We start from the raw sequence: 17,576 nt of genomic DNA, 5'->3' as shown, positions 1-17,576 counted from the left end.
CTGATGGGGTTTGGTTACCATCCTCCGAGCGGCCAGTGGAGAGGCCTGGCCCACGTGCTCGGCCGGCCACGCCGAGCAGCCACAGCGATTGATCGAGGAGCGTGGTTTTCCTGTAGAAATGCATTACCATCCCTGGGTTAAAAATAGCCACTCCACCGGAGCTCCGAGGGCAGCTCTCAGCATATCTGAGACTGCCGGTCAGGGCTCTGTGGCTGGCACTTGTCCTGGGCTGCGGGGATGGAGCCCGGGGGCTGGCACAGGGCAGGGCCGCCTGTGGGAAGGGCACGCGGCAGAGAGGTCTGTGAGAAGCCCAGCCAGCGCCTGCCGGCCAGACACACAGAGCAGCCACCCCTCCATCCTCCTCCAATCACAGCAAGCAGGGGCCCGCGTGGCCTAGACCCAGGCCCTCCACCCACCCCCCACCCCCGAGTCCTCTGGCTGTTTTGCTGCGTGGGGGCCTGAAGGCTGGCTGCTCCTGGGCAGGGGAAGAAAAGTCCATGCTAGCTGGGGGGGTGGGGGGGGAGAGGGGGATGCAGCCTGGTCATAGCTATTTAAAGGCAAGGCATGGACAGGTGCGGGGAGGGAGGGGGGGGAGGGCGAGGGCTGACATCTGAGGCCCTCAGCCTGGGGAAAGGCACCCGGGCTCAGCACACCCATCCTGAGCGCCCTTACGCAGGGGCCAGGACGGACAAACAAGCGCTGTGGCAGAGGAGTGGGACCTTAGTTGTCCCCCCAGAAGAAGGCCCTGCTGGGCCAGCTGGACGTGGGGCTGGGCCAGACGCAGGGCTGGGCTGGATGCGGGGCTGGGCTGGACATGGGGCTGGGCCGGACATGGGGCCAAGCTGGATGCGGGGCTGGACCGGACGGACATGGGGCTGGGCCGGACATGGGGCTGGGACAGATACAGGGCTGGGCCAGACAAACAGAGGGCTGGGCTGGATGCAGGGCTGGGCTGGACGCGGGGCTGGGCCAGACAAACATGGTGCTGGGCCGGACGGACGTGCGGCTGGGCCAGACATGGGCTGGATGCAGAGCTGGGCTGGACATGGGACTGGGCCAGACAGACGCCGGGCTGGGCTGGATGCGGGGCTGGGCTGGACGCAGAGCTGGGACCCAGCAGGGCTGGGTTCGGCTGCAACCCAGGCCAGCACAGGCCGGCCTGAGGGCCCAGAGGCTGTCCCCAGGCCATAAAGACCAGATAGGCCTTCCCCAGCATGGGGGGGCCAGCAGGGCCTCCAGCCTTCCCTCCAAGGGCTCGGCACCGACCAGTCTCAGGGATGGGTGCTCAGCCGCCCGGGGTGCAGCCAAGGCAACCCACACTCCGAGTGTGGCTCCATGTGTCCAGAGTTGCTCCTGCGCCTGCAGGTGGGGTGGCCACGGCTGCCTGGTCACAAGGGTGACGGGGGACCTGGGAGAGATGCCCGGCCTGGATGAAGCCTGGGGGGGCGGAATGTGTGCAGTAAACCCTTAGAGCGAGGACCACTGAGCTCACCGGGGCAGGGCGGAGGCTCAGGAGACGGCTCTACCCACGGGGAGAGAGAAATACAATGAGGGAGCACCCCCAGGTGAGGGAGCACCCCCATGTGAGGGAGCACCCCCAGGTGAGGGAGCACCTCCAGGTGAGGGAGCACCTCCATGTGAGGGAGCACCCCCATGTGAGGGAGCACCCCAGGTGAGGGAGCACCTCCAGGTGAGGGAGCACCCCCATGTGAGGGAGCACCCCCAGGTGAGGGAGCACGTCCAGGTGAGGGAGCACGTCCAGGTGAGGGAGCACCCCCAGGTGAGGGAGCACCTCCATGTGAGGGAGCACCCCCATGTGAGGGAGCACCCCAGGTGAGGGAGCACCTCCAGGTGAGGGAGCACCCCCATGTGAGGGAGCACCCCCAGGTGAGGGAGCACGTCCAGGTGAGGGAGCACCCCCAGGTGAGGGAGCACCCCCAGGTGAGGGAGCACGTCCAGGTGAGGGAGCACGTCCAGGTGAGGGAGCACCCCCAGGTGAGGGAGCACCCCCAGGTGAGGGAGCATCCCCAGGTGAGGGAGCACCCCCATGTGAGGGAGCACCTCCAGGTGAGGGAGCATCCCCAGGTGAGGGAGCACCGCCATGTGAGGGAGCACCCCCAGGTGAGGGAGCACCCCAGGTGAGGGAGCACCCCCAGGTGAGGGAGCACCCCCAGGTGAGGCCCCTGCCCTGGCCTCCAGGGAACCCGGAGGTGCCGCCAGGTGGTCCAGCCGCTCCTGATGGGCTTCGTCTCCCAGAGCCTCCCTTGGCCCGGCATGAGTAAGAAGAGCTGTGCCACCCCCGCTGTGGTACGGCAGCACCCAGCACCCCCTGTGCCCTTATGTGTAGTGGCACTGGGGTTTGAACTGAGGGCCTCAGGGTTGCTAGGCAGGTGCTCTACAGTTTGAGCCACACCTCTAGCCCTTTTGCTTTCATTATTTTTCAAATAGAGGCTCACGTTTTTTCAGGGCCATGATCCCATTTATGTTTCCTGCAGAGCTGGGAATGATGGGTACATGCCACGACACCCAGCTTTGTATTTGCTGAGATAGGGCCTCACAAACATTTCACTCAAGCTGGCCAAGATCCTCAGTCCTTCCAAGCTCCACTGCCCAGGTAGCTGGGATGACAGGCATGAGCTGCCGCACCTGGCTAAGATTATTACTAAGAGCAGGTCAAAGTACATTATGAGTGTAGGGGCAGCACGGGGAGGGGGGCTCGAGGCCCCACTTCCTCTGCTTGGCTCCCTTCTGTCCTCCCCCAAGTTTCAAAGACTCCAAGAGGCGGGTCCTTTGGAAACCATAACAGATTAATCTACTTCCAAGACTATGAGGTGACCAGCCATCTCCACTCCTTCCAAGAGTAAGGGACGGGGAGACCAGGGAAAACCTGGCAGGCAGGAGCTCAGCCTAAGGTTCAGGGCATCCTCCAGCAAGAGGTGTGATGACAGGAGAGCCTGCCCCCCCTGCCCCCCCCCCCCCGCACACTTCCTCCCGTCAATCACCAGGAGAGCCCTCCCCATCCTTCACCCCCGGCCAACCAGCAGAGGGCTGACCTTTGCAGACACCTGACCATAGATTGTCAAAGGCCTTAGGGACCCCACCTGGGGTCCTGGGACAGCAGGAAACACTCGGGGAGACACTGAGGAAATGTAAGTAAGTCACAGGCATTTTAAATAATATGGGGTCTTCAGCGGAACGCTAATACATTAATTAAAACTGTGGCCTGCTGTGGCCTGTCCTCCACACACTTCGGGTGATGTGTGCAGGCGGTTTGGGTTATTTTAACTAGTTGCCAGGTTTTAGAAGCCAGGAGAAAGGTCTGGACTTTGAATTGCGTTTTGTTTCCTTTCAGCCCTGGGGGTGGACACAGGGCCTGGCAAAGCCAGACCAACCCACCACCACGGCAGCCGCTCCCCTCCTCCTGGAATTGAACCCTCCTGCTCCACCTCCCAGGTAGCTGGGATTACAGTCATGTGCCAGCAAACTCAGCTCTTTTCTTCATAGCTCAGAAGACTCCGTTCTGACCGGGGGAGTTTGCTGTCTGCGTGCAGCCGCTGAGCTCTGCGCACGGCCAGGCTCGGCCTGGGACCCCGTGTGCCAAGTGCCCAGAGAGCCCCGGCCGGCGCCGCCCGCCCCTCGCCCTCCCCCAGCCCGCCCCTCGCCCTCCCCCAGCCCACCCCTCGCCCTCCCCCAGCCCGCCCCTCGCCCTCCCCCAGCCCGCCCCTCGCCCTCCCCCAGCCCGCCCCTCGCCCTCCCCCAGCCCGCCCCTCGCCCTCCAGCGCATCCCCTCGGGGCGGCAGCGGCAGGGGACAGGAGGAGGCCCGGGCTCTGGTCCTCACACCCCTGCGAGAAGGCACGGGGTGCTCAGACTCAGCCCCCATAGCCGGGAGGACGCCAGCCCCAGCCCAGAGCTGCCTGCCAGCCCTCTCTCAGGGCCCCGGAGCCGGCTCACCACGGCAGGCCGTCTGCCCGCCGCTCCCAGGGCTGGCCTCGGGAGCCTGCGTGCGTGACCCCTCGGGGGCCCCCACAGCCCAGGGACACCCGTCATCCTGGTTCTAAAAGAAGCACAGCCTCGCCGGGCACCGGTGGCTCACGCCTGTCACCCACGGCTGGCTGAGAACACACAGTCCAGGTCACCCAGGGACGCCGGTTCAACGCAAGGACCGCACACCGCCCTTGGAGAGTCGGAGTGGGCAGGGACACACCCACGCCCAAACCGGGCACCACGGGCGATACACAGATGCAACTGCCCACGAGAACACAGTCCCCGTGAGAGCCCATCCCCCCGTGAGAGCCCATCCCCCCGTGAGAGCCCATCCCCCCGTGAGAGCCCATCCCCCCGTGAGAGCCCATCCCCCCGTGAGAGCCCATCCCCCCCCGTGAGAGCCCATCCCCCTGTGAGAGCCCATCCCCCCCGTGAGCACACTCCGCGTGGGCACACACTCCCGGTGAGAGCAGAGGGTCAGGAGGCTGCCTGTGGGGCTCACGCACACCTGAGAAGAGAATGGCAGGCAGGATGGAGGTGGTGCCGTGGAGAATGGTGGGGAGGCAGGAACCATCTGTGGACAGGGGTGGCACTTCAGGGATTGTCCGTGGGGGAGGTGGTCTGAGGGGACGTGGGGCCGTCCGTGGGGGAGGTGGTCTGAGGGGATGTGGGGGCGTCTGTGGGGGAGGTGGTCGGAGGGGACGTGGGCCGTCTGTGGGGGAGGTGGTTGGAGGGGACGTGGGGGCGTCCGTGGGGGAGGTGGTTAGAGGGGACGTGGGGGCGTCTGTGGGGGAGGTGGTCTGAGGGGATGTGGGGATGTCCATGGGGGAGGTGGTCTGAGGGGACGTGGGGGCGTCTGTGGGGGAGGTGGTTGGAGGGGACGTGGGCCGTCTGTGGGGGAGGTGGTCGGAGGGGACGTGGGCCGTCTGTGGGGGAGGTGGTTGGAGGGGACGTGGGGGCGTCCGTGGGGGAGGTGGTTGGAGGGGATGTGGGGCCGTCTGTGGGGGAGGTGGTCTGAGGGGACGTGGGGGCGTCTGTGGGGGAGGTGGTTGGAGGGGACGTGGGGGCGTCCATGGGGGAGGTGGTCTGAGGGGACGTGGGCCGTCTGTGGGGGAGGTGGTCTGAGGGGACGTGGGGCCGTCCGTGGGGGAGGTGGTCTGAGGGGACGTGGGCCGTCTGTGGGGGAGGTGGTCTGAGGGGACGTGGGCCGTCTGTGGGGGAGGTGGTCTGAGGGGACGTGGGCCGTCTGTGGGGGAGGTGGTCTGAGGGGACGTGGGCCGTCTGTGGGGGAGGTGGTCTGAGGGGACGTGGGGGCGTCCGTGGGGGAGGTGGTCTGAGGGGACGTGGGGGCGTCTGTGGGGGAGGTGGTTGGAGGGGACGTGGGCCGTCCGTGGGGGAGGTGGTCTGAGGGGACGTGGGCCGTCTGTGGGGGAGGTGGTCTGAGGGGACGTGGGGGCGTCTGTGGGGGAGGTGGTCTGAGGGGACGTGGGGGCGTCTGTGGGGGAGGTGGTTGGAGGGGACGTGGGCCGTCTGTGGGGGAGGTGGTCTGAGGGGACGTGGGGGCGTCCATGGGGGAGGTGGTCTGAGGGGACGTGGGCCGTCTGTGGGGGAGGTGGTCGGAGGGGACGTGGGCCGTCTGTGGGGGAGGTGGTCTGAGGGGACGTGGGGGCGTCTGTGGGGGAGGTGGTTGGAGGGGACGTGGGCCGTCTGTGGGGGAGGTGGTTGGAGGGGACGTGGGCCGTCTGTGGGGGAGGTGGTCTGAGGGGACGTGGGCCGTCTGTGGGGGAGGTGGTCTGAGGGGACGTGGGGGCGTCCATGGGGGAGGTGGTCTGAGGGGACGTGGGCCGTCTGTGGGGGAGGTGGTCTGAGGGGACGTGGGGGCGTCTGTGGGGGAGGTGGTCTGAGGGGACGTGGGCCGTCCGTGGGGGAGGTGGTTGGAGGGGACGTGGGGATGTCCATGGGGGAGGTGGTCTGAGGGGACGTGGGCCGTCTGTGGGGGAGGTGGTTGGAGGGGACGTGGGGGCGTCTGTGGGGGAGGTGGTTGGAGGGGACGTGGGGGCGTCTGTGGGGGAGGTGGTCTGAGGGGACGTGGGGGCGTCTGTGGGGGAGGTGGTCTGAGGGGACGTGGGGGCGTCCGTGGGGGAGGTGGTCTGAGGGGACGTGGGGGCGTCTGTGGGGGAGGTGGTTGGAGGGGACGTGGGCCGTCCGTGGGGGAGGTGGTCTGAGGGGACGTGGGCCGTCTGTGGGGGAGGTGGTCTGAGGGGACGTGGGGGCGTCTGTGGGGGAGGTGGTCTGAGGGGACGTGGGGGCGTCTGTGGGGGAGGTGGTTGGAGGGGACGTGGGCCGTCTGTGGGGGAGGTGGTCTGAGGGGACGTGGGGGCGTCCATGGGGGAGGTGGTCTGAGGGGACGTGGGCCGTCTGTGGGGGAGGTGGTCGGAGGGGACGTGGGCCGTCTGTGGGGGAGGTGGTCTGAGGGGACGTGGGGGCGTCTGTGGGGGAGGTGGTTGGAGGGGACGTGGGCCGTCTGTGGGGGAGGTGGTTGGAGGGGACGTGGGCCGTCTGTGGGGGAGGTGGTCTGAGGGGACGTGGGCCGTCTGTGGGGGAGGTGGTCTGAGGGGACGTGGGGGCGTCCATGGGGGAGGTGGTCTGAGGGGACGTGGGCCGTCTGTGGGGGAGGTGGTCTGAGGGGACGTGGGGGCGTCTGTGGGGGAGGTGGTCTGAGGGGACGTGGGCCGTCCGTGGGGGAGGTGGTTGGAGGGGACGTGGGGATGTCCATGGGGGAGGTGGTCTGAGGGGACGTGGGCCGTCTGTGGGGGAGGTGGTTGGAGGGGACGTGGGCCGTCTGTGGGGGAGGTGGTTGGAGGGGACGTGGGCCGTCTGTGGGGGAGGTGGTTGGAGGGGACGTGGGCCATCTGTGGGGGAGGTGGTCTGAGGGGACGTGGGCCGTCTGTGGGGGAGGTGGTCTGAGGGGACGTGGGGGCGTCTGTGGGGGAGGTGGTCTGAGGGGACGTGGGGGCGTCTGTGGGGGAGGTGGTTGGAGGGGACGTGGGCCGTCTGTGGGGGAGGTGGTCTGAGGGGACGTGGGGGCGTCCATGGGGGAGGTGGTCTGAGGGGACGTGGGCCGTCTGTGGGGGAGGTGGTCGGAGGGGACGTGGGCCGTCTGTGGGGGAGGTGGTCTGAGGGGACGTGGGGGCGTCTGTGGGGGAGGTGGTTGGAGGGGACGTGGGCCGTCTGTGGGGGAGGTGGTTGGAGGGGACGTGGGCCGTCTGTGGGGGAGGTGGTCTGAGGGGACGTGGGCCGTCCGTGGGGGAGGTGGTTGGAGGGGACGTGGGGATGTCCATGGGGGAGGTGGTCTGAGGGGACGTGGGCCGTCTGTGGGGGAGGTGGTTGGAGGGGACGTGGGCCGTCTGTGGGGGAGGTGGTTGGAGGGGACGTGGGCCGTCTGTGGGGGAGGTGGTTGGAGGGGACGTGGGCCATCTGTGGGGGAGGTGGTCTGAGGGGACGTGGGCCGTCTGTGGGGGAGGTGGTCAGAGGGGACGTGGGGCCGTCCGTGCTTCAGGACAACAGTGGCTTGTGTAACTGGGATGAGGAGCAGCCCGGGCTCTGGCCCCCACGCTGTGCTCTGCGTGTCTGGAGACAGCTGTATGACACACTCTGTGGACCCACCAGCCCTTTGTTCCATGTCAAACACTTCTATGTGGCCAGTCCCTGGAGAGAAAACTCCTGAGGCACGTCCCCCCTCGGGTGTGACCGGAGCCACGTGCCTGTGGTCTCCAGGGCCACACGCAGTGGCCGAGGTGTGGCAAGAGCTTCGGTGGAGAGTGCTAAGCTAATCCTCCTGCACCAGCACCTCCCACCCAACCCTCTGCCTGCCCCAGCAATGCCCAAAGATGGGCTCGTGACCTTGCCAGGGCCAGGCACGCAGAGGCCCTGCCGGCAGCCCAGACTGGGGAAGGTGAGGGGTGCGCACAGCACCGGCCACCAGGCCCGTGCCCCTGCTGGTCCTGCAGGAGACAAGCCCCAGGCAGAGCTCGGGCCTCCTCCCCCTCCCCCTCCCCCTGCCTCTGCCCTCCTCCCCCCACCACAGAGGGCACTGCATCCACAACCTTTCTGTAAGGTCCACTCCTGGATGGCCAGAAGACTCCACCCTCCTCGCAGCAAAGTCTCCACCCAGTACCTGCATTACCTAGGCAACTGGGACACCTGGAAGAGGTCACATCTGCATCCGCTGAGGTCACATCTGAAGTTGATGTGGCCACACCTTTCCCCGCCCATACCCTACATAAGGCCTAACCCAGGCCCAGACGCTTTCTTGCTCTTGCTCTTGCTCTTTTCTTGCTCTCTCTGTTCTATTCTAGCTCACTCTCTGTTCTTTTCTTGCTCTCCCTTTCCCAGCCACGTGGGGTGCCAACCTTGCCTGGTCCCAGCAGGTCTACTGAATAAACCTACCCCTTACCTGAATACCACGTGCGTGCTGGTGCTGTTCTTACTCGCTTACCTCTTTTTAAAAAACCTAACACTTGCCGGGCGCTGGTGGCTCACGCCTGTAATCCTAGCTACTCAGGAGGCTGAGATCTGAGGATCGCGGTTCAAAGCCAGCCCGGGCAGGAGAGACTGTGAGACTCCTATCTCCAATAAACCACAAGAAAACCGGAAGTGGCGCTGTAGCTCAAGTGGTAGAGCGCTCGCCTTGAGCTGAAGAGCTGAGGGACAGCGCCCAGGCCCAGAGTTCAAGTCCCACTACCGACCAAAAAAAAAAAAACCTAACACTTTCCTCCTCATTTCATGTGAAATAAACAAACTTTTTTATTTTTTTGTCGTGGGGCTTGAACTCTGGGCCTGGGTGCTGCCCCTCAGCTCTTTTGCTCAAGGCTAGTGCTCTACCACTTGTGCCACAGCACCTCTTCTGGTTTTCTGGTGGTTCATTGGAGATAAGAGTCTCATGGACTTTCCTGCCCGGGCTGGCTTTGAACCACAATCCTCAGATCTCAGCCTCCTCAACAGCTAGGATTACAGGCGTGAGCCACCATTGCCTGGCATTAAACAAACTTCTGTATCCCAGCATACCATGGTGTGACAGGATTTCATTTAGAATCAGGAAATATGAAATCAGCTGGGCGCCAGTGGCTCATGTCATAATCCTGGCTACTTAGGAAGCTGAGATCTGAAGACGGTGGTTCAAAGCTAGCCCAGGCAGAAAAGTCTGTGAGATTCCTCAATTAACCAGCAAAAAGCCATAAGTGGAGCTATGGCTCACGTGGTAGAGCACTAGCTTTGAGCACAAAGGCTGAAAGTAAACAGGCTCTGAGTTCTAGCCCTAAACTTGGCACAAAAAAATAAAAATAAGAAACGTGGCCGGGCGCTGGTGGCTCACGCCTGTAATCCTAGCTACTCAGGAGGCTGAGATCTGAGGATCGCGGTTCAAAGCCAGCCTGGGCAGGAGAGACCGTGAGACTCCTATCTCCAATAAACCACCAGAAAACCGGAAGTGGCGCTGTAGCTCAAGTGGTAGAGCGCTCACCTTGAGCTGAAGAGCTGAGGGACAGCGCCCAGGCCCAGAGTTCAAGCCCCACGACCGACAAAAAAAAAAAAAAAAAAAATAAGAAACGTGGGGGCTGTGCATTGTCCCTGAACATGTGGTGCTGATGCTCAGGCCTGGGGGAAGGAAGGGGGTTTGATCTTCTACTTGCCTTGATGTCCTGCACACATCAAAACTAGAAGATCCAGGTTTCTGCAAAGTATCCCAGAGGCCACAAGGGGGCGCCCAAGGCCTACTGGACACCCGCAGTCCAGCTGCACCCAGGGGACAGGGATGTTGCTTGGATGTCCCACAAACCTGGCAGAGTGGAGGACCTCCCTGGCTTTGAACCTTAGAGGCTCAGATGAGCGTCTAAGCTAGGCTCTCCCCACCTGGGCAGCAAATCCATCACCAGGCCAGTTCTAGGAAGGACCACAGAGAGACCGGCACTCACCTTGGCCAAGGAAAGCCCTGGGGCAGCAGTGTGCTGTGGCCAGAGCCACCTCACGGGCTCTACCTCCAGCCACGCAGGGTAGAAACCACGCTGGCTGCCTGCGGGCGTGGGCGGCTCACCTGCCCACCAGGCAGAGGGACAGCATGGATCCAGAGGCCCCGGCAACTCCACATGGCCAAGAGCCCCAGATCTCCAGATAGCCCCGTCCTGTAAGGATGGCCAGGGGACCTTCCAGACAATTGGGTCAGCAGAACCCTGGGCCATTCAGCCTGTCCAGCAGCCAGGGCCACAGCGGCTCCTTCCTCTGCAAACCAAAGCAGCTGCACCCGGGTGAGGGTCTAGGGAGGAGGGACGCTGATGACAGACAGCCTTCCTGGCCTTTGAAAGAAAAGCTCAGCTCTGAGAGCCTGGCCAGGGCCCATGGCACTCTGGAGGCCAACGAGCTGGGTGGGACATTTGCTGCTGGGTTGATCGGCTTCTGGAGTCTGCACCCCTCTTTCCAGAAGGATCCAGTCCATCTGTATTCTGCCTGGCAGTCGGCAGGTGTCCTGGGCACCCTGACTGGCAAGAGGCCGAGGAGGCCCTGCAGGCCTGCCCCACGCCTGTCTGCCCAGGAGGGGGCAGACCCTCACCAGGCAGAATGGCTCGGAAGGAGCAAAGGTGATTGGAGCCCGGGCAGGCATGGAGAACTTCCTGGAGAAGGGGGTGCCCACACAGACTTCCTGGGATGGGATGAGCCACCCTCACCGACCAGGGAAGGTCACTAAAGCAGTGGACCACCGGGGGCAGCATCCTGACAGCCAGAGGCTGCTCCGCACACCTCCCAGGGACCCCTTGGGCCGCAAGAAGCCCTGACACTTCCCGGGCAGGGCTCAGGGCCAGGAAGGACAGCCCTGTCCACCCAGGACGTCCTGGGTGTGGATTCATCTTTCTGGACATCTCTGAGCATTAATTGCTGGACATTTGGAATTATGTTTTCCAGGAAGTTCCACGGCTATATTTAGCCTAGCGGTTTTCCATGCAAACATCCCCTTCTCCAGGGGAAGGAAACAAGCCTGTCTCCTGGGCCCCCCCCAGCCCCTGGCCCCTGCCCCCTACCCCTGGGCACCCCCCTCCCCACCCCCCCTCACTGGAGATGCTTTCACACTTGTGGAGCCAGGATCAATACTCAGTCTGGGGGCTGGGGGTACGGGCCTATGGGGGTGACTGTGTTGGGATCCCAGCCTCCTTAGCTTGGGATATAAGGTGCCAACCCCCCCCCCAATCCGCTCCCAGATGAGTGCGCAGCTCCACCCTTCACCACCACAACCTGCTCTCCAGAGCAGCCTCGGACAGGACCCCGCTGCCTTTCCTGGAGAGAGCCCTCCCAGCTGCCAGGCTCCCCACCTCTAACCTGTTTCCCCAGCAGTAAGGAACCCGCCAGTTTGTAATGGTCCACAGCTGCCTGCAGGCGCTGGGGACAGCTGGGCCAGAGCCCAGGTGTGGACGGGGTGAGGGGCGGGGCGGGCCGCGGTGAGGGGCGTGGTGAGAGCGAGGGGCGTGGTGAGGGCGAGGGGCGGGGCCTGGCCAGGATGAGGGGCGTGTGGGAGCGAGGGGCGGGGCCGGGACAGGGTCAGGATGAGGGGCGGGGTGAGAGCGAGGGGCGTGGTGAGGGCGAGGGGCGGGGCCTGGCCAGGATGAGGGGCGTGTGGGAGCGAGGGGCGGGGCCGGGACAGGGTCAGGATGAGGGGCGGGGTGAGAGCGAGGGGCGTGGTGAGGGCGAGGGGCGGGGCCTGGCCAGGATGAGGGGCGTGTGGGAGCGAGGGGCGGGGCCGGGACAGGGTCAGGATGAGGGGAGGGGTGAAAGTGAGGGGCGGGGTGGGCCGGGGTGAGGGGGCGTGGTGAGAGCGAGGGGCGGGGCCGGGCCAGGGCCAGGATGAGGGGCGGGGTGAGAGCGAGGGGGAGTAAGGGTGAGGGGCGGGGCCTGGCCAGGATGAGGGGCGTGGTGAGAGCGAGGGGCGGGGCCAGGCCAGGGCCAGGATGAGGGGCGTGGTGCGAGCGAGGGGCGGGGCCAGGCCAGGGCCAGGATGAGGGGCGTGGTGCGAGCGAGGGGCGGGGCCAGGCCAGGGCCAGGATGAGGGGCGTGGTGCGAGCGAGGGGCGTGGTGAGAACGAGGGGCGGGGCCAGGCCAGGGCCAGGATGAGGGGCGTGGTGAGAGCGAGGGGCGTGGTGAGAGCGAGGGGTGGGGCTGAGCTAGGGTGAGGGGGTGGGCGGGGCGGGGCCGGGCCAGAACCAAGATGAGGGGCGGGGTGCGGACCAGAACCAAGATGAGGGGCGGGGTGCGGACCGGGGTGGGGGGGGTGGGGGGGAGGTGGGGGGGGTGGGGGGGGTGGGGGGGAGGTGGGGGGGGTGGGGGGGAGGTGGGGGGGTGGGGGGGAGGTGGGGGGGTGGGGGTGAGGGATGGGGGGGGCCTGGGGCTGAAAACCGATGAAGGGCGAGGCGGGTGGGGCGCAGGTGGGACGGGGCCTGGGGGCTCAAAGGAAAAAGGAAGGGACTGGATGAAGCCTGGAACCCGGCACTGGGGCCGAGCCAGGGGCGAGGCCCTGGGTAAGGGACGCCCCTCTGCGCATAGGACAAGGTGGAGCAGGGGGTGCTCTGGGCAGGGAGGCCGCCCAGGGGTCGTACCTGTGTGTCTGCACTGTGGGCACCTCAGAGCCCAGGGCGACCGCACTGCAAGGACCCCGGGGCCCGAGGCTCGGCTCCCGCCCCGCCAGACCCCGGGGAGGGCGCAGTCCTGCACCACCACGGCCAATCACTTGGTCTGCCCAAGGAGGCCTCCTCCACCCCATCCTCTCCATCAAAGCCGATCTCTTCTGGAAGAACAGTCAAATGACACAAACCTTGATCCTTTCACCATGCGCCGGCCTCTAACTGACGTCCAGAAAAAACTAGTAAGGATCCCACTTTGCGGATGAGGAAACTGAGGCATGGACTAGCTCAGCAGGCTAACCAAGGCTGACAGGCTGGACACTGACTCCATCATCTGCTTTCTTCCATCCGCCTCTCTAGCCGCTGGCAGCACAAGGTGCCCTGGGCCTGGCAGCGGGTCCAGTGCCCGCAGGACTGCGTGGCCAGCCGTGCCCACTCCAGAGCCTGCACCCCCGCTGCTCTCCTGCCCTGGCCGGCTGCCCTGAGCAACAGCGTCAGCAGCGACTCCTCCCCCTCCGGGACTCGGCTACCCCTGTGGAGAGTGAGCGGGGGTGGGTGGGGTGGGTGATACTCCAAAGCTTGCCGGGGCTTCCAACGCCAGCATGTGCAGGGAGGACCTAAGGACCGTGGTGCACACTGGGGTGCTGGACCATCACCCCAACTTTATGGCTGGATGAGCCATAACAAGCTGAGTCACCGCCTATTACAAGCTGTGCCTACAGGTGGCCCCTCACCCTCTCGTCCCAACCCACCGGCCACCCAACCGCCAAGGAGGCCTCCGCCCCAGCACTCAGGCGCTGAGATGGCCCTCTCCCAGCTGTGGCCCCGGCTCAAAGTCCACGCTGCCTGTTTGCTGTGCCAAGGTGTCTGCCTAGGTGGTGCTGGCTGGGTCAGGAGGGGCCAGGAGCCTGTAGGACACACTGGGCAGAACCCAGGCTCGCCACCCAGATGGGCCCTGTGAGACCCCAGAGAGACCAGTCATGCCAGCCCTAGGGCTGGAAATTAGGGTTGAAGTTCAACAGCACAAGATGGGCGTCTGCAAAGCTGAGCCTTCGCTGGGGAGGAGGCGGGCTGGGGGCACTCCGGGAAGAGCCCTGGGCATCCACTGACTAGCAGGGCCCCTGCTGCCCCTCAGGGCCCATAGAGGTCCCGGCTCCCACCAGCAGGCTGCTCTGCAGCCGCTCCTAATTCAGAACTGGACACAGGTGGACGTCCCCTCCAGGACGCCCCCCTCCAGCACCACAGCCACCACAGCATGGAGGGAGCTTTTAGGAAGTCAGGGGGGTTGGGGGGAGGTGGGGGCCTGCAGGTTTTTAGAAACTCAGTGTCCTCTGGACCTTGCCAGGCTGCAAGCCAACCCTACTCTTGAATCAAAATGGAAGTCCAAAGGAGGGAGGATGGCTGTGCTGGGACAGAAAGAAACAGGGCTTAACGCTTTCTGCCTGGGCCCGACGCCATCCAGATGCTGACACCAACACCTCCTCCTGCCACCCCATCTCCCCCAGACCCCATAGCTGTCCCCCCACCCCACCTCCCCACCAGGCCCCATAACTGTCCCCCACCCCACCTCCCCCCAGATCCCATAACTGTCCCCTTACCCCACCTCCCCCCAGACCCCATAACTGTCCCCCCACCCCACCTTGCCCCAGACCCCATAGCTATCCCCTCCCCCCCACCCCCGCTCCATCTCCTCTCCAGATCCTCATAGCTGTCCTCTCCACATGAGTCAAAACCCATCAGCCTTAACCTTATTTCCTCCCCCTTCTCTCAGCAAACTCCTGCCCATACCTCAAAGGCGGTGGTAGGAAGCCTGGCTTCTGTGTGTGGTGGAAAAGCCCCTGGTGACATGGCAGCCACCTGTAAGACAGGACAGCCTCCCCCCCCCCCGCCACACCCCCCCATGGCACTGGCTAGAAGTGCTCAGTGATCAGGACAAGCCCCCCCAGCTCCTGCCGGCTCACCCTCGCCCCTCCTAGGTGAGGACAAAGAGGCTTAGCACTGGCCCATCCCGGAGAGGAAGAGCCACCCAGTGCACAGACGCCTGTCCTCCAGCCAGAAAATGACGCGCATGCTCAGAAACCTGTGCAGACTGGGCCCCAGGCCTCTGACTACCCCGGGCTCTTCTGGTCCACCGGTCAGTGCTCTGTGTGGCCAGTGCTGCCCAGGCCATGCTGAGAAGGAGACAGTGGGAAGATGGCCGGGCAGTGTGAGTGGTGGAGCTGTTTCCCTGGGCCGTGGCTCAGTGCCCAGCTCTAGGGAGCGCCGGGCTACGCCGACCCTGGGACTTCCCTGGCCGGGCCTTGGCTGGTGCAGGAGACAGTGTGCACTGGAGTCTGGAACCTGAAGGCAGCCAGGCCTGGCTTGTACAACCCTGGACTCAGTTTCCCCATTCAGAACACTAGGGCTCCTGGCTTGTCTTTCAGAGGGTCCAGACTTGCTTTCTGCAACCTCTCTGTGAGAGGTCCTGTGGGGCACAGGGACGCCACAGGGGAGTTACAGGAGTGTCTAGGGAGCAAGGCGGAGTGTAGGGGACCAGGCAGACACACACAGGACAAACATGCCTGTCCAGTGGGGCCCCTTCACCTGCCTGTGACCCTGAGCTGAGAACCGTGAGGACAGATAGAGGGCTCGCTCCACCCCTCCCCCAGGGTGGGCTACCCCGAGGGTCTCTGGCAGGCCAGGCCCAGGATTAGCAGCCAGATAAGGCCTGGAGCAGGCCGGAGCCTCAAGCGAAACTAACAGAGGGAACACCCAGCAGCGTGGGCAGCCCTCACCCCAAGCCCACCTCACCCCACCCACGCCAGGCCCTGCGCTTCTCTCGCCACTGGTGCAGCCTGTGGGCCTGGGCATCTCTGCACAGGTGTGTTTGCAGGCTGCTGAGGACGCGAGACCGACACCCCCACCGCCCCCTGGCCACAGGACTCCCCAGCCGAGGGGGAGGGGACAAAGGTGGCGCCCCTGGGGGAGGAGGCAGGAGTCAGAGAGGCCAAGCAGCCGCTCACCTGCCCAGTGGACCGAGTTGTGGGGGCCCCTCGTCTCCTCCTTCCACTCCAGTCCGCCATAGCCCTGCCCAGGCAGGAGAGACACCAAGAAGGGTCCACGCCTGCCACACCCAGCTTACAGCCCCACAGGAAAGCTGCTCCCGACCACCCACTGGAACCAGAGACCCAGAGGTGACAGCCCCTGCTCACACAGCACTGCTGAGAGGGACCTGTGCCCCCACCGTCTCTGTGGGATTCTTCGGGAGCCTGGGCCTTCCCCTGGGGAAGCGCTAGGTGTCCAGACCTAGCCTGGGCCTTGACCTTGCAAAGACAGCTCCTCCGCCGCCGCTGCTGGGCTTCTCGGCCTCCTGGCGTCTCCATCACTGAACGAACGGGGCCAGCGGGCAGGGAAGCCCCCACCACGCCTGCCCTGAGAAACCGAGCCACGCATCCCCAGCACGGAGGGAGCCACCCTGCAGATGGAGACCAGCAGAGCTCTCACAGACAGCTGACTGTGGGAACCACAGCTCTGGGAAGGCAACCCAGACAGGGCCACACAGTTAGCCCTGCCTGCCCAGCCGAGGGGGCCTGCCCAGCCGAGGGGCCTGCCCAGCCGAGGGGGCCTGCCCAGCCGAGGGGGCCTGCCCAGCCGAGGGGGCCGGCCCCGAGGGGCTGGGCCGTGTGGTGTTACAGCTGCCCGGCAGGGGAACGCTTGTGCACACATGACCACACCAACATGCATGTGTGCACGGACACAGGCACACACTGCTTCTCTGTGGGCTTTGGGTGCACATGGAGCTGCTTGAGTCATGACCTCTGAGTGCCCCAAACAGTCTGGGGCCCGGGCCTGAGGCCCAGAGAGGGAAAAACAGGACCCAGGGAGGGGCCGGGCTGAAGAGACCCTCTTTGGAGGAGCCAGGGCGGGCAATCACCGGGTACAGGTGACCTCCCTGTGGGAGGTTTAGTCCACAGAGGGGCCTGGCAGGGAGCAGAGGAGCTGGGCGTGGCAGGGGAGGGAGGGAGTGGTCTTCTAGTCAGGACCATGCTGCCTTTCAGAAGAGGAACTGTCACTCTGCCACACTGGCCACAGTTGCTTATGATTTTGTGTGTGTGTGTGTGTGTGTGTGTGTGTGTGTGTGTGTGTGTGTGTGTGTGTGTGCATACAGGTATCAGGGCTTGAACTCAGGGGCCTGGGTACTATCCATTCACTCTTTCACTCCAGCCTAGCACTCTGCCTCTTGAGACAGAACCCCACTTCTGACTTTTGTGTGGTTAATTGAGATAAGAGTCTCAGACTTTCCTGCCTGGGCTGACTTGTGACTGTGATCCTCAGATCTCAGCCTCCTAGGTAGCTAGGATGACAGGTGTGAGCCACTGGTGCTTGGTATGACTTCACTTTCTAAGTGAAAGAAACCTAGGTTTTTACAAGAGCTCCATTTTTAACACGGTGAAGCCCTCCGCAGGGCTGCCTGTGTGTAGCCTCTGATCCCACAGCCGGAGATGGCTTCTTCAACCAGGACTCGTGGCTGCACCCAGAGGTGCCGAGGCCAGGCAGGCTCTCCCCCCAGGGAGCCCCGTCCTTCACTAGAACTTGGCTCTGTCTGCACCTGTGTTCACCTGTGTGTGTTCCCAGTGCCCTGCCCCAGCCGCAGGAGAGGGCCGTGGTCCTGCCCTCTGCTCGTTCTCTGGTGCCCCTGAGCTGACCCCGTCCAAATGTGTCCAAACCCTGGTGATGGACTCTGGGGGAAGAGAGTTTGACCCTCGTGGGATGTGCCTGCTCCAGCCAGCTCTGCCCAGGACACATTCCTTCCCCCCCCCCCGCCCCCGGAGTGAGCCTCAAGGCATCTTCAGCACTTCTCTGAGCGCTGAGGGGCACCAACTAGATGAGCCCGGGAGTGGAGGGGGGGTGGGGACAGGGGCTCCTCCTGGAGCCTGTCAGTGCGCCTGGCC

At 64.7% G+C, this 17,576-nt stretch overlaps 1 protein-coding gene across 1 annotated transcript; it reads right to left on the bottom strand.

Annotated features, from left to right (window-relative positions):
* Positions 1-1,285: 1,285 nt before the first annotated feature.
* Positions 1,286-12,853, bottom strand: LOC138841588 (uncharacterized). Its single transcript, XM_070042376.1, has 3 exons — positions 12,837-12,853; positions 5,258-6,063; positions 1,286-1,437 (listed from the first exon to the last, which is right to left on the bottom strand). Exons 1-3 carry the CDS (start codon positions 12,851-12,853, stop codon positions 1,286-1,288), a joined length of 975 nt encoding a protein of 324 aa, XP_069898477.1.
* Between the last annotated feature and the right edge of the window lie 4,723 nt (positions 12,854-17,576).

The sequence above is a fragment of the Dipodomys merriami genome, unplaced genomic scaffold (assembly GCF_024711535.1).
Source record: "Dipodomys merriami isolate MVZ:Mamm:240054 unplaced genomic scaffold, mDipMer1.0.p SCAF_322, whole genome shotgun sequence".
Classification (NCBI taxonomy): domain Eukaryota; kingdom Metazoa; phylum Chordata; class Mammalia; order Rodentia; family Heteromyidae; genus Dipodomys; species Dipodomys merriami.
Note: the sequence above shows the minus strand (reverse complement) of the source record. Positions and strands in the feature narration are given on the sequence as shown.